The 15,100-nt window shown below is 35.5% G+C and overlaps 1 protein-coding gene across 1 annotated transcript; it reads right to left on the bottom strand.

The window, feature by feature from the left end:
- Nucleotides 1-124: 124 nt before the first annotated feature.
- LOC138378458 (zinc finger protein 678-like) lies at nt 125-1,411 on the bottom strand (the record flags this gene model as incomplete). Its single annotated transcript, XM_069463784.1, has 1 exon — nt 125-1,411. A coding segment is annotated over one exon (1,287 nt), but the record flags the coding sequence as incomplete, so codon positions are not given.
- Between the last annotated feature and the right edge of the window lie 13,689 nt (nt 1,412-15,100).

Below are 15,100 nucleotides of genomic sequence, written 5' to 3'. Positions count from 1 at the left end.
TTGAGGACTGGGTAAAGGCTTTACCACGTTCTTTACATTTGCATGGTTTCCCTCCTGTATGAATTATTTTATGTAGAATGAGGTCTGTGCACAGGCTAACGGCTTTGCCACATTCTTCACATTTCTATGGTTTCTCTCCTGTATGAATTCTTTTATGTAGAGTAAGATGTAAGTACTGGGTAAAGGCTTTGCCACATTCTTTACATTTGTACGGCTTCTCTCCTGTATGAATTCTTTTATGTAGAGTAAGACTTGAGCACTGGGTAAACACTTTGCCACATTCTTCACATTTGTATGGTTTCTCTCCTGTATGAATTCTTTTATGTAGAGTAAGGTGTGAGCACTGGGTAAAGGCTTTGCCACATTCTTCACATTTGTATGGTTTCTCTCCTGTATGAATTCTTTTATGTAGAGTAAGGTGTGAGCACCGGGTAAAGGCTTTGCCACATTCTTCACATTTGTATGGTTTCTCTCCTGTATGAACTCTTTTATGTAGAGTAAGGTCTGTGCACCGGCTAAAGGCTTTGCCACATTCTTCACACTTGTAGGGTTTCTCTCCTGTATGAATTCTTTTATGTTCAATAAGACTTGAGCACTGGGTAAAGGCTTTGCCACATTCTTCACATTTGTATGGTTTCTCTCCTGTATGAATTCTCTTATGTGTAGTAAGTTTTGAGCACCAGTTAAAGGCTTTTCCACATTCTTCACACTTGTAGGGTTTCTCTCCTGTATGAATTCTTTTATGTTCAGTAAGACTTGAGTACCTGGTAAAGGCTTTGCCACATTCTTCACACTTGTAGGGTTTCTCTCCTGTATGAATTCTTTTATGTTCAATAAGACTTGAGCACTGGGTAAAGGCTTTGCCACATTCTTCACATTTGTAGGGTTTATCTCCTGTATGAATTCTCTTATGTTCAGTAAGATGTGAGCAGTGGGTAAAGGCTTTGCCACATTCTGCACACTTGTAGGGTTTCTCTCCAGTATGAATTCTCTTATGTGTAGTAAGTTTTGAGTACCAGTTAAAGGCTTTTCCACATTCTTCACACTTGTAGGGCTTCTCTCCTGTATGAATTTTCCTATGTCCAGAAACGTTTGAGATCTGGTTAAAAGTTTTCCCACATCTATTATGCCTGAAAATTCCCTCTCCTGTAGGTCTTTTTTTATATCTATTTAGATTTGAAAATTTGGTAAAGACTTTAATACATCTGAATATTTTCCTATGGGTAGTTGACAAACATTGGGTAAGACCATCGTAATATACTTTCTGCCTCTTACACTCATTCACACACTCCCAGTCTTCTCTTACGTGTATATTTTCAAGGCCACCGGATTCATATAGTCTCATTATTGATTTCTGAAATGAGTCTTTTATGCCCTGCTCTGGCACCAGGTCTTGGGTGCAATGGGAAGACAGTTCTGAAAGAAATGAAAATAACAAAGTATCTCACTAACTAGACTCAGGTGAATATACTTCACAATTTGAATATATAAAACTATACCAGGCACATTAGCAATAAAGCACAATAGAATACCATGGTCTTACTTCCATGATAGATGTATGACCTTAAAAGTATACTTACAAACATGACTTTTTGAGAAATCATAACTGCTAATAGTTCATAGCACCCCATATGAGAATGACACCAAGAACCAAATGGAACTGGAAGGAAAGTTTGTTACATTTACCTAGCAAAGCCCTTCCTCACCGCTGATATAGAGGAATCACATTAGTAGTAAAATTCCATCTCCTGGACTCCCTTTCAAGAGAGAATGAGAGTATTGGCACATATGTCCATACATCTTGTTTTTTATGGCCTTTCCAAAAGCTGGTTTCTGTCTTCTATGATAACTACATAACTCTCTGGGAAATGTGTGTACATATCAAAAATAAAATTCTGCAGTATTATAATGATGGTACAAAAACATTTATTTATGCTATAAAACTTGAAAGACAAAATTAAAAAAGAGCATTACCATATGTTAATTGATATACAATGTAAAAAGACAGAATTATTGACATCAGTATCATAAGGTTGGGGGCAGACCTAAAGATTAAGAATTTTTGTATGCAACTGAAGTTGAGTACTTATCAGTTCAATGTATTTTGCAACTTCAAAGGATTTTAGGTAATTCTCACTGTGAACATCAGGAAAATGTTTATAGAGATACACAAAGGAAGGTGGACAAAGAAACAAAATATGTCCCTAAATATTAGTGGCACATAATGCAGAAGAAAAAAAGAGGAAAGAAAGAAGAAATAGTGACAAAAGTTATTTAAAACAATTAATATTAGGGAAATTATAAGTCCTTCCCTTTGAGAAAATTATATAAATATTTATGTACCAGTATTTCCAGTCAGAAGACACAGTTAAATAAAGGGATTAAAAAATCCAACTATATTCTCTCTAAAGAGACTTTACTTCATATCTTGTGAAAACAAGAGACTAAAACTGGCAGGATATAACAAGATATACCATGAAAACCTTAAGCATATAAGAGCAGTGGAGTTCAAAATTATATTAGGCATATTATATTTGAAGTGAAAAATGTTACAGTTTATAAAATATATTTTAGGCCAAAACTGTCACAAGAGACAAACAAGGACATTTAATATAAAAAGAGATCATTCACTGAGAACCCATGAAAATAATACATATATATGATATCTATCTTTTTCTCACATCAAGGTTCACAAATATATAAAGAAAATATTGACACAATTGAAGCAAGAAATGGACAGCAAAATAATAGGATACTTTGATATTCCACTTACAATAATAATAAAGCCAGTCAAATTAATAATAAGAAAACAGAAGATTTGAAAACACCATAGGGCAATTAGACCTAACAGATATATAGAGAACACTCTATAGAATAATAATAGAACATACAATCTTCTTGATACCTCATAAAACATTCTTCCTTAAAAACTACCTGTTTGGCCACAAAACAAGTCTTAACCAATATTAGAAAACTGAAATTTTACACACTTTAATTTCTGACCAGAATGGAATGAAACTGTAAATAAATAACAGAAGAAACACAGAAAAATTCACAAATATATGAAAATAACACTCTTTTGAACATGTTCTTGATCAAGGGAAGAAGACTTAATGCTGTGAAGATGTCAATAGTGGTCTACAGATTCAATGCAATTCCTTTCAAATTCTCAATTTAATTTTTTCAAAAAGAGAAACAGCAAACCCAAAAATAATATGGAATCTCAAGAGACCGCAAAGATCTGAACAATCATCAAAAAGAGAAACAATGCTATTGGGACCATACTTCCCCATTTTAAAACATTGAAAAAGCTACAGTAGTCAATGAAGTTTTCTACTGGCAGAAAGACAGAAAACTGGACCAATGAATCAGAAAGAAACACGAATATAAACTCTTGCATATATTGTAAAATAAAAAATTATCTTCACACTCATATTTATTTCATCATTATTCACAAAGGCCAATAGATGAAAGAAACCCAAACTTCCCTTACCAAATGAAAGGATAAATACAATTTGAAATTTAGAAATAATGGATTATTTCTCAGCTTTAATAAAACAAATAATCTAATAACATGCACAGTAGAGATAAACCTTGATGACATTATGCTTAATGATGGGATGGGGGTATAACTACATGATGAATGCAATGCACACTGTCTGGGGAATGGAAATGCTTGAAGCTCTGACTCGGGGGTATGGGCGGGACATGGGCAATATATATAACCTGAACTTTTGTACCCCCATAATAAGCTGAAATTAAAAAAAATGATTATTTCCCCAAACTCATAGTAACAATTTATTATACTTTTATATATTTGTATTATAAATTTACATTAACAAAATGAAATAAAACAAATTTATAGAATTAAAAAAAAATTGAGTGGTGTTGTGGGCAGCTTCTCTAATTGAGACAGAGGCACCAGATGTATTTATTTACCATGGGAACAAGTACTTATGCAAGTTGATTCTCCCTGGTTAAGCAAAATCCAATATGGCAGTTCTCCAGGGGAGGTTTGGTGGGGGAACATTGATAGACTACTGTTTTCCTTTTCTCCTCCATACCCTCCCAATGGACATGAACTTTCATTCTCTGCCTGATTTTGAAACTGGGACCCTTCCCCAATGCTTCTCATCCTGTTGACTGTGCTGTCAGCAGACAGATACACCAAGTGTCTGTCAGTGGGAAGATCACAAGCTGAGCTGGGTGAAAAAGCACCCATAGCACTGAGAGCTGGGCATCTCAGCACAGAGAATTCCAGCATCAGCTATGGTGGCAAGGAGGGGCCATGGTCTTCCTGTAACACTCTCAGGAAGAGTGAGTGCCAGGCCACCCTCCTCCTCTCTGAGTTGCAGCACCCGATACACTTTCCAAGGCAAGCTTGGCTGGTAGTTTGCACCCCATTGCCAAAGGCATGCTTAGTCACTCAGTGCAGCTTTTGTTGGAAGTGTGCTACCCTTTGCCCAAGGCAGGCTTAGTCACTCAGTGAAAGGTGCTTTGGCAGTTGCTATGGGGGGAATGTGGTCACACAACTATGAGAACCTTAAGCCAAAATTACTTCCTGGGATGCCTGGAGTGTATCAGGAGCAGAGGAAGGGGTGTCCAGCTGCAGTGATGCTGGCTCTCTTGTTGCTGATAGCACACTCCCATGGGATGAGAGACATGCATCCTATTGCAGGCCTGAGGCACCTGGGTGGGGGAGGTCAAAATCCCTTACTTTTTCCCTGGGCTCCAGAAGTCCTGTGATTTTGTTTGGGCCAGTTCCTACCTTTTATCCTCCTCTCTTCTCAGCTGCTCAGTACCTGCTGTTAGTGTCCCAGACTTCACTTGTTTCAGACTGTATGGTCCACTGCTTACCAGGAATCATCCTGCACTCCCCTCTGTTAAATTCTCAACTGTTCTACTTGAATGCTCTGACAAGCCTTGATTCTCGTCAGCCATCTTCAAGTCTCCTTACATGATTATTTCTCTCACACCAATATAATACACATAAAGAACTGCTGAAATTATAATTTTTATGACTACTCACCCAGTAAAGATAAAAGAATTATAGACTACAAACCAAGAAAACAAATAAGTAAGTTTGAAACAAACTAGACATCATTTTTACTCACACAGGCAAGCAAACACATAGAGAATTATTTTAACACTGGATAAATTGCTAATTCATATTTAAATATTAAATTATACTATGTTAAAGTGATCAGAGTTGAATATTGTCACACAAAATTACAATGCATAGGTAAAAACAAAGATAAAATTAACTGAACTTATCACAGGATTTCAGGGAATGCAGAGGATTCATAAAACCTGTTCCACAGCAACAAAAAACATAAATCTCCAGGAACAAATACTTAAGAAATGGAGATATTTTGAGTATCTGAAAAACCTTAGAAATAATCATCTGAAACATCCCCTACAAAAAAAACAAAACACAGACAACAAAATTTGCAAAATGATGCCTGAAGAAACTGAGATATTAACAGACATAAAAACTATAACAAGAACCCAACACAAATTGTAGAGCTGAAGAATATAATAACAGAGATGAAAAATTCACTAGAGAAGCACAGAAGCACACTTAATGAAGCAGAAGAATCAGAAAGTTGAAGACATTTCATTTATAAATATTGAGTCAGGGAAGCAAAATTTTAAAAGGGACACAACTGAAGGTGGAGTATGGGACGTATTGGATACAATCAGCTAGACCAATATATCTAAGAAAGATTCCTAGAAGAAGAATATAGTGGGAAAATGGCAGAAAGATTATTTGGAGAATAAGGCAGCTGAGAATTTTCTAAATGCCAGAGTGGAAAAAAAAAAAAAAAAGTATACCAACTAAGAAGGCTTTCTCTGGGAAATAGTTTTTTCAAAAACAAGAGAAAAATTAAAGATTTGCCAAGCTAAGCAAAAGTCAATGCTGTTCATCACCACGGGAGTAGGCCAGAAGAAATGTAAAGGGGGTCCACTGTGATGAAAAATAAAATTATGTTGGGTAGCATTACAAACAGTTAAAACATAAAGCTCTGTGTTAAAGATAAATGTACAAACAGATATAGAATTCTATTTGATCATGATGGTTCATAAACCCTCATAATAAATCTATAGAATTAAAAAAAACTGAAAGCATAAATGTACAAAAATCTGTTCTCACATATACAATATAAAAGGTATAATTTGTGACATTAATAAGAACATGTGGCACTTTAAGACATGTAGGTTTTTTTATTCACTTGAAGTGAAGCTGTTATGAGATTAAGATATGTTGTTATAACACAGAGATTATTTAGTCTCCATTTCCTAATGTGGTCACAAACAGAATGCCTGTGGAAGGTATGCAAAAGCAAATGGGAAAGCAATGAAAGCATGTCACTTCAAAATCAAGGAAATAAAAATAAAGAGAATAAGACAGGCAATGAGGAACAATGTATCTACAGGGCACATGGGAAAGAATTAAAAAATTTCAATGGTAAGTTCATATCCTTTAGAAGTTACTTTAAATATAAGTGGTTTAAACTCTCTAATGAAAAATATGATGAGTTTATGGATAAAAAACAAACAGCACTCTACAATATGCCACCTACAAAAGCCTTCCTTTAGCTCTGAAAAGTCAAATTGGTTGAAAGTAATTGTAAAAAAGAAAATTTATGTAAATAATTAGAGGAGGATATTGTGGCCATAATTAAAGGAAATACTCCTTAAGTCAAAAACTATCAGAAAAGACAAAGACTGTTATAATATAATGATAAAATGGGTCATTTAACAGAAATCTATAGCACAGGATACACATAGATATATACATGCAATGCACATATTTTATCATAGATATTTTAAATATATATTATATACATCAGGACTTCTAAATATATTAAGCAAATAGGAACAAAAGTGTGGACAGAAGTGTTGCAAGAAACAACTAGCAACACACTAATCATAGGAAACTGCAAGACCTCACTTTCAATAATGAATACAAAAATTTGATAGAAGATCAATAAGAAACAGATAATGGGAAAAACATTATAGATCAGTTAGATGTGAAAGACATTTAAAGAGGTCTTCAGTGAAAAGTAGCAGAATACACAATAGTATCAATCAGACATGATAAATGCTGTTAGGACACTTAAGTTTTATCAACTGGAATAAGTCTAAAAACATACAACATATATTTTTTGGCAAAAATGAAGTGGACCTAGAAATCAAAAGCAAAAGATAAACTGGCTAATACAAAAATATGTCAAAATTAAACACACTCTTAAATGTATTCATGCTCAATGGTCAGATGATTTAAAATTGTTGAGATGTCAACAGTATACACAGTGATATACAAATTTAATGTAATGTCTATAACATTCCAATCATACTTGATCTTGAGCTATATAAAAGAGTTGGAACCCATTCTACTAAGTGAAGTATCCCAAGAATGGAAAAATAAGCATCACATGTACTCACCAGCAAATTGGTTTCCCGGATCATCGCCTAAGTACACATTTGGGATTAACACCCATTGTGTGTCATGCAGATGTGGGGGGAGGCGGGTGGGGATGGGTGTATACCTACATAATGAGTGCAATGTGCACTGTCTGGGGAATGGACACGTTTGAAGCTCTGGCTCGGAGGAGTGGGGGGCATGGGCAATATAAATAACCTAAAATTTTGTACCCCCATAATAAGCTGAAATTAAAAGAAGGAAATACATGTATAAAACTCTTAGAAGAAAATAAAAGGGAAATATCATGATATTGGTCCTGGCACTGTTTTAGTAGATGCAACATCAAATGCATAAGCAATAAAAATGAAGAAAAGAAAAATGGGATTCCATCAAACTTCAAAATGTCTGCACAAAGAAAAGATTCAGTGGAGTAAAAATGCCTCCTACAAAATGGGTAAAAATAGATGCAAGTCACATATTGGATAGCAGTTAACATCATGAATATACAAACAATGACTAAAATTCAACAACAAAAAGCGAATACCTGGATTGAAAAATGGACAGTGGATTGATCTGGCATTTCTGCAAAGAATAAATACAAATGGACAAACAGAATTAAAGTATCCTTAAAATTGTTAATCTTTTCAGAAATGCAAAGCAAAGTCACAATGAGATATCACCTCACATCCATTACATTGAGAACTTTTAAATAAATAAATACATATACAAATACAAACATACATACATATGGTGAGAATGTAGAGAAATTGAAATGCTGTCATGTTATTCTGAAACTTTGATTCTAAAATTATAAAAAAATGAAATAGAACAGATCAGAAATAAAAAATATATAAAGAAAATAAACTCAGCAATATGGTGGGAGAGGAAGGATCCACTTGTATTTTTCCAAACAACAACAAAACTTTGCTGGCCATCCACAGAAAATTACACTTATCTGAATTTGGGGACTTAAATAGAAGGTCATTAAACCCTAGTGGAACCATAGATCTTGGAGGATCATTTTGAATATTCAGGCTCTCATTCAGGTGCCAAAATTAAGGACCCGTTGTCCTGACTACAGACTACATCATGGGTCAACCAACTTGGATACACAGAGTCTCTAACTGTTTCCTGTGACAAAGTTACAGTGGTGCTGTTCATCCAGAGACATTGAGAGAGACACATCTATCTGTAGCCATGGAGGCGGACCCGAATAATTTGGTCTTACTGTCATCTGAAAAGTAGACCTGTGACTCTGCTGCAGCTGTCTACACTATAGTCCATGGCCAGTTCTTTCAGTGTATAGATCCACACAGTGACCTGAAGGGAAACTTCCAAGGTACTCATTGGGAGCTATACCCATCCACAGGTCCGGTATCAGCCCCACCATATGCAGACTCAACTGCACAATCATACCGTAGTATGTTTGAGTAGAGTTCAAAATCCTGAAGGCAACCAGCTTACCCAGAAACAAGAGAGGATTGAAAACCACCCAAGCCCTTCAGAACTGGCCCACCAAATGCAGACTCCACTGCAGAGCAAGGGGCAGCCTTGTGACCTGGCTAAAGCAACTCTTCATTGAAAACCCAGTGGAAATACCTTTAGTCCAAGTACCCAAAAGGAAACATCTTTACCTTCCAAATCCACTTTATAAAAACTGGAAAAGGTATTTAATCCTTCACATGCACAGATACCAATATAAGGAAAATGTGCAACCACTCTTAATGCTTCTATTTTATGATATTACTACAAGACCTAAGTAGAAAAACTAGGCAAGAACATGACAAGAATCCACTCAAATTAGACAGGAAAAAGTAAAAATAACACTTTTACTTTACTAATGCCACACTGTTTTCAGATTGCATTATCCTATATAAGTCACAGGCTATAAAATTTACATTCAAACATCAGTTGTTTTTCTATACACTAACAAACTATCCAATAAAAAAGGAAAACACTCTCATTTACAATAACATCAAGAGAATAGAATGCTAAGAAATAAATTTAACCAAAGTGGTAAAAAAAAAACCAACCTTTACACTGAGTACTATAAGATATTAATAAAAGAAATTGAAGATGACATGAGTAAATAGAAATATATTATCCAAAACCATGTATAGATTCAATGCACTACCTATCAAAATTCCAGGGACATTACTCACAGTATTAACAAACAAATCCTAACATTTGTGTAATATCTCATGTACCTTTGATGAGCCAGAACAATATTGAGAAAGAAGAAAAAAGGTTCTGGCATCACACTTTCTGATTTCAAACTATATTTCGACATGATAGTAATAAAAACACATATGCACATAAAACCAACACAAAAAACAATGGAACAGAATGGAGAGCTCAGAAATAAACCGAAGTATATAAGGTGAACTAACCTTTACCTAAGGCACTAGCAATGTGCAATGCAGAAAGTATGGTCTCTTCAATGCTTGGTGTTGGAAAACTGGATACCCAAAAACAAATGAATAAAAGTAGACTATTTTTTTCTTACATGATATTCAAAAACTAACTGCAGATGTAATAAAGATTTAAATGGGAGACATAAAATTTTTTTATGAAGGTGACATGAAGAATAACTCAGCATCACCAAAACATCATGCAAACACAAATCAAAATTATCATAAGATATCACCTCACAACTGTTAAAATGGCTAATGTCCAAAAGAAGAGACATAACAAGTGCGGGCAAAGTGTGCAGAAAAGCAATGCCTGTACACTGTTATTGATTTGTAACCAGGTAGTGTCATCATAGAGATTTGTTTAAAAATGTAAATAATAAAGCTGTCTTATCATTCATCAATTCTACTTCTGAGTATAACCAAAGATGTAAAATGAGTATCTCAAGAAAATTCTTCACCCCCTTGTATACTGCAGCAATACTTACAATGTATACAATAAATATGTACAGTTATGCAATTCATATTTGTGGAAAAATTCACCAGCTAAACACACACACACAAATAGATATGCACACATACACACATATATGTGAATGACAATTTCGTGATAGTACTAAATAGGGGAAAATTATGGAATATAAGTATCAAAATATAATGTGTCAATTGGGAGTATAAATATATTCTGCAATTTGAAGCACTCAAAGGGACAGTATATTTAAGGATTCTATGAGGTGAGTAGGGAAAATAAACTATAATACAGTTTGGGAATTTGGGTACAATAAAGTTGAAATTTTACTCTTATTTTATACTAGAAAAAAGAATATACATAAAAAAGAAAAAAGGATATTTCAAAGTGAAATAATGTTAGATGTTCTTAGGTTTAGGAAGAGGCTACGCATTTGTATAAAATTAATGAGTCTGAATTTCTATAGAATTGCCTCTGAAACCTTAGAATTGGAAATCATGATGCAGAAAATATGAAAACTCTGTCCCTAGTGTTTCTAGCATTACTGAAGCAAATCACAATATCTCCACTATTCCTTTTTACACATTTCAAAAATGAAGCAACAAAAGGAACTTCAAAAATGGAGCTGGGCATGGTGGATCACAACTATAATCTCAGCAATTTGGGAAGCCAAGGAAGGAGAATCAGTTGAGGTCAGGCTCTTGAAAGGAGCCCCAGCACCATAAAGAGACTTCATTTTAACAAATAAAAATAATAATAGGAATAAATCAGCTGGCCATGGTGGCTCATGCCTATAGTCCTAGGTACTTGGAAAATTGAGGTAGCAGGATCCCTGGAGCCCAGAATTTTCAGGTTGCAGAGAGCTATGATCAACCACTCTACTCCAGATGGGACAGCAGAGCAAAACGCTGTCAAAAGATGCTTTAATGTAGAGGTCTTCAAAATATGTACAGATAATCCCATAACTCCCCAAACAATAGAAGTGTTTACAGATAACGTAGTCCCTTATAAGCCATGACAAGAAGTTTGGCTCTCACTGAATTCTAAGGAAGGTCACTACAGATGTACAGTTCTTAGAGAGTTTAAGAGCATGGGACAGAAGATATCCTTGTGTAAGAGAAAGAGAAACATACACAGGCTTCTCAAAAAACATTTCCAAAAGAGTGGAGCATTCCAAGCCATTTTTAATATCTGCCTTTCTCCTTGAGCTTTGGCTCTTTAACATTTGTTATCTCCTTTACTGAATCTCACCTACCTGGATATTTAGCTGCTGTTTCCTCTTTATTCATAATCCAGGGCTCTATCCCTTGCTCCAGACATGTGATCAGCTCTGGCTTTGAGACAGCAAGACCTGTTTTATTAGAAAGAATACACATGACTTTTGCTGAAGACTCTCCAATTACTAATCTTTTAAGTACTATACTTATAGACAGAATATTATAGAAAATTCTAGAAAATTGTTTTCTAAAATATGGTTTTTTCACACACTGTGTAGAATGATAAGAAATTATTTCAAATTTATGGCTCCAGAGCACCAATTCCCACTAGCACCAAATAAAAAATAAGTGGTGAAAATTGTGTTCTAAGGTGCAGGCAACAATTATATACCCTGATTTCTAGAGGAACCACTAATCTAGAGTGAAGTATACAGATCAGCTCAATAAAGGAAAAGGTTCATGATAAGATGAGACATCTAGTGATTTTATTTTCTACACCAAAATCCTTCAAATTTTCCTTAAAAGCAGGGGTATAAAATTCATTCATGTAAAGTAGAAACTTCCAAGAAACAATCTACAAAAATAAAATAATGCCCTTAGTGTGGAATAGGAATTGTGTATTGAAGTGATCCTCACCAAGGGAGACCAGGTTTCCATAGTTCTCTAACATCACATCCTTATACAAATTGCGCTGAGCATTGTGAAGGCATGCCCACTCCTCTGGAGAGAATTCTATAGCCACATCCCTGAATGTCACCAGTTCCTGAAATAAGACACATATTTCCCAAGTTGCTAAGGAGAGAATTCTTAATTTGACTACAAGGAAAATGAAAGTTATGAGAACTGTTTCTGACATATGGGTGACTGGAATTATCCAATAAGATATTTTTTAGCATAGTGATATTCTTGAACTTATTCTCTAATTCTCAGGAATGAAGATGTGTGAAACTAGTGTGCATATGATATTGTTTTGCATGATAAAGTATTTAATATAAAATTAAGGGCCTCAACACTGCAATATAAATTTGTGTTATATTTACATCATATGAAATAAGTTGTGCATATTCTCACACAGAGAAACAGTGAGTTAGAAGGTATCACCCAATTTTCACGTGTATAGTAATGAACTGGAGATCTTGTTAAAATACAGATTCTCATTCAGGAGATCTCGGGTGGGGTCTGAGTCTCTGCATTTCACAGAATATGACCAGTGAAGCCAGTGCTTCTGGCCTAAGGAGAATTTTTTGTCAACATCCAGTAAGTGGTAGACTTTCAATTTATCTCAGTTCATCTAACCAGAAGACAAAGATAAGAGCCTTCATTTTTCAAAGCAAGCTATAAAAAGAAAGGGAAGTTGCCAGTGTAAATGTGATAGTTCATGCCCATCAGTCAGTAAATTTCCAAAAGACATTTAATCATAAAGAAAAAAACAATTAACTTTACTTTGGATGAATCTGTCAGAGAGCACCTTAACCAAGTGAATGAAATTAACATCAGCTGTAGTGGGACAAATTGGTATTAGGCACCATTGCACAGAGGATAAAAAAATCACTGCTGGGATGGTAGTTCCCAACAATATGTAACCATGAAGAATCATCAGTTTTATGCAAAGTTCAAGTTATAGATATTTCCCATGTTTTGTAATCTTTAATAATGTATGTAAATACTTTTGCATTATTATAGAGCAAGTATTCTATTTTTTATTTTTCCATAATTTTCTTGTTATCCTAGGCAATCAATGCTATCCTCTTTCTGCATTTTCCAAATACTATTTCACATAGAGCTGATGAAAACATCCAGATCAAACCTTGAAAGTACATGTTACCCTTCTTCACTCAAATACAAAGACCCTATACCATCCTCAATAGGAATATCAGATATCCACACTATTGTAGGTTGAATTGTCACAATGGGAACATTTTCAATATTACGTATCATGCATTTATTATGAAACTTGTTTATTTTATTAAGAAGCTTGTGTGGAGAGAATGTAGAGCAGGTTTTATTATATAGGGAGGAAGGATTTTCCAGTGATCCTTGACTATCATAAGAAGAAATGAAAAAAATATAGTGGGAAAAAACTCATTAGGCATAAACATCAGAAGTAAAGAAATAAAGGCTTACAAGTTCTAAAAATTGAAGTTCTGCATGACATTCCAGGAGGAACAGTGGACATAGCCCCCTAACCTGGGACACACGTACCTGAAAAACAGCCATTTCTTCTTCTCCTTCTCCTACTCTGAAATTTCTTTTCAGGTGAGATTGTGTAGATCAATCAGAATTACATCTTGAGACTATGCCCTGAAAGGAGTCAGCACAATTTCTTCACCTGTTTACACAGCATCCACAAGCAGGAGGACCACAAAATGCAGAAAAGGCTACACTCACTTGTTCTTAGTCACAGGAAATAGTCAGGTAGGATGTCTCCGTATAGAGACTAAAATGTGAGGTTCTCCTGTCTTTCCCTTGGTGACCTCCCCCTGCCACACGTGCCAGGACTTTCTGCTACAGCAGTGGGAATCTGGACCACACTGATCTGCCCCTACAAAACCCAAAGCAGCAGGCCCTGTGACTTCTCTCTGGAACAAAGTCTAAACTCAATCTCATGAATGTATTTGGGAGTTCTAATGCTTGACCCTAGTAGCAAATGAAAATTATTTGGGGCACAATTAAAACCACGTGGATGTTCCCACCCAGCCCCATAGACAGGTGATGGTGTTTCGTTTAAGCTAGCCAGGTGATCCTAATTGAAAGGTTGGGCTGAGAGGCAATTACTTAAAAATTGTCTCTGAACCATCAATGTGAATATAAATCATGTGGTATTGTGGGCCTCTAAGAAATGTGGTCTGCTGGTGTGGAAGGGGTACATTAATTGGCTTCTTTGTCAAGTCCCCTTTTAGTGCTGATGTTGCTCAACCTTGATCCATCGTTAGTAGCACTCAGCTAGGGACAGCAAGCACAGCATACAGAATGTCTTATGCCCAACACTCATCACAACTCTGATACTTATTTTCCAAAGTGAAGACCAGCATAATGCAATGTCTACTGAGCATGTACTGTGTGCTCAGATCGATGGTATGCTGCACCGTGAAGAAGCCTTTACACTGTATGACTTAATCCTTAAAATACCAGAAAAGGTGAGTACTAAGTGTCCAATAATTTCCACAAAAATTTAGTTGTGATGCCAGCTTTTCTATTCTTCTCCCACAACTATAATAGGACACAACACAAGACTTAGAAAATTCTTTAATCCCACCCTGAAAAATCCTTTCAAAGTCAATTTCCAAAGTCCATGTTGATCTCATACACTGCAGAAAATGTCTCCCTTGAGTTTTTTATACATCCTTAGTCCAAAGTCTGCCCCTGTCTTTTGAATTGCAGATTGAGGGCAGGTCTAGGTTGGATCAAATTTCCTGTGCATTCTCTGGTGTTACAGTGAGGTAAGGAAAACAGGAGGAGAGAGTCCCTTATGGAACCTGCTCTAATGCATCCTGAAAAACCTCAGGCCTTAGATTCAGAATTCAGAGCTGCAGATTTAGGACTCCAGAGAGGCATGGATTCAGTAGCACCCACG

This window comes from Eulemur rufifrons, chromosome 30, assembly GCF_041146395.1.
Source record: "Eulemur rufifrons isolate Redbay chromosome 30, OSU_ERuf_1, whole genome shotgun sequence".
NCBI lineage: Eukaryota > Metazoa > Chordata > Mammalia > Primates > Lemuridae > Eulemur > Eulemur rufifrons.
The sequence above is the reverse complement of the archived record's forward strand: the minus strand, read 5'-3'. Positions and strand labels throughout refer to the sequence as shown.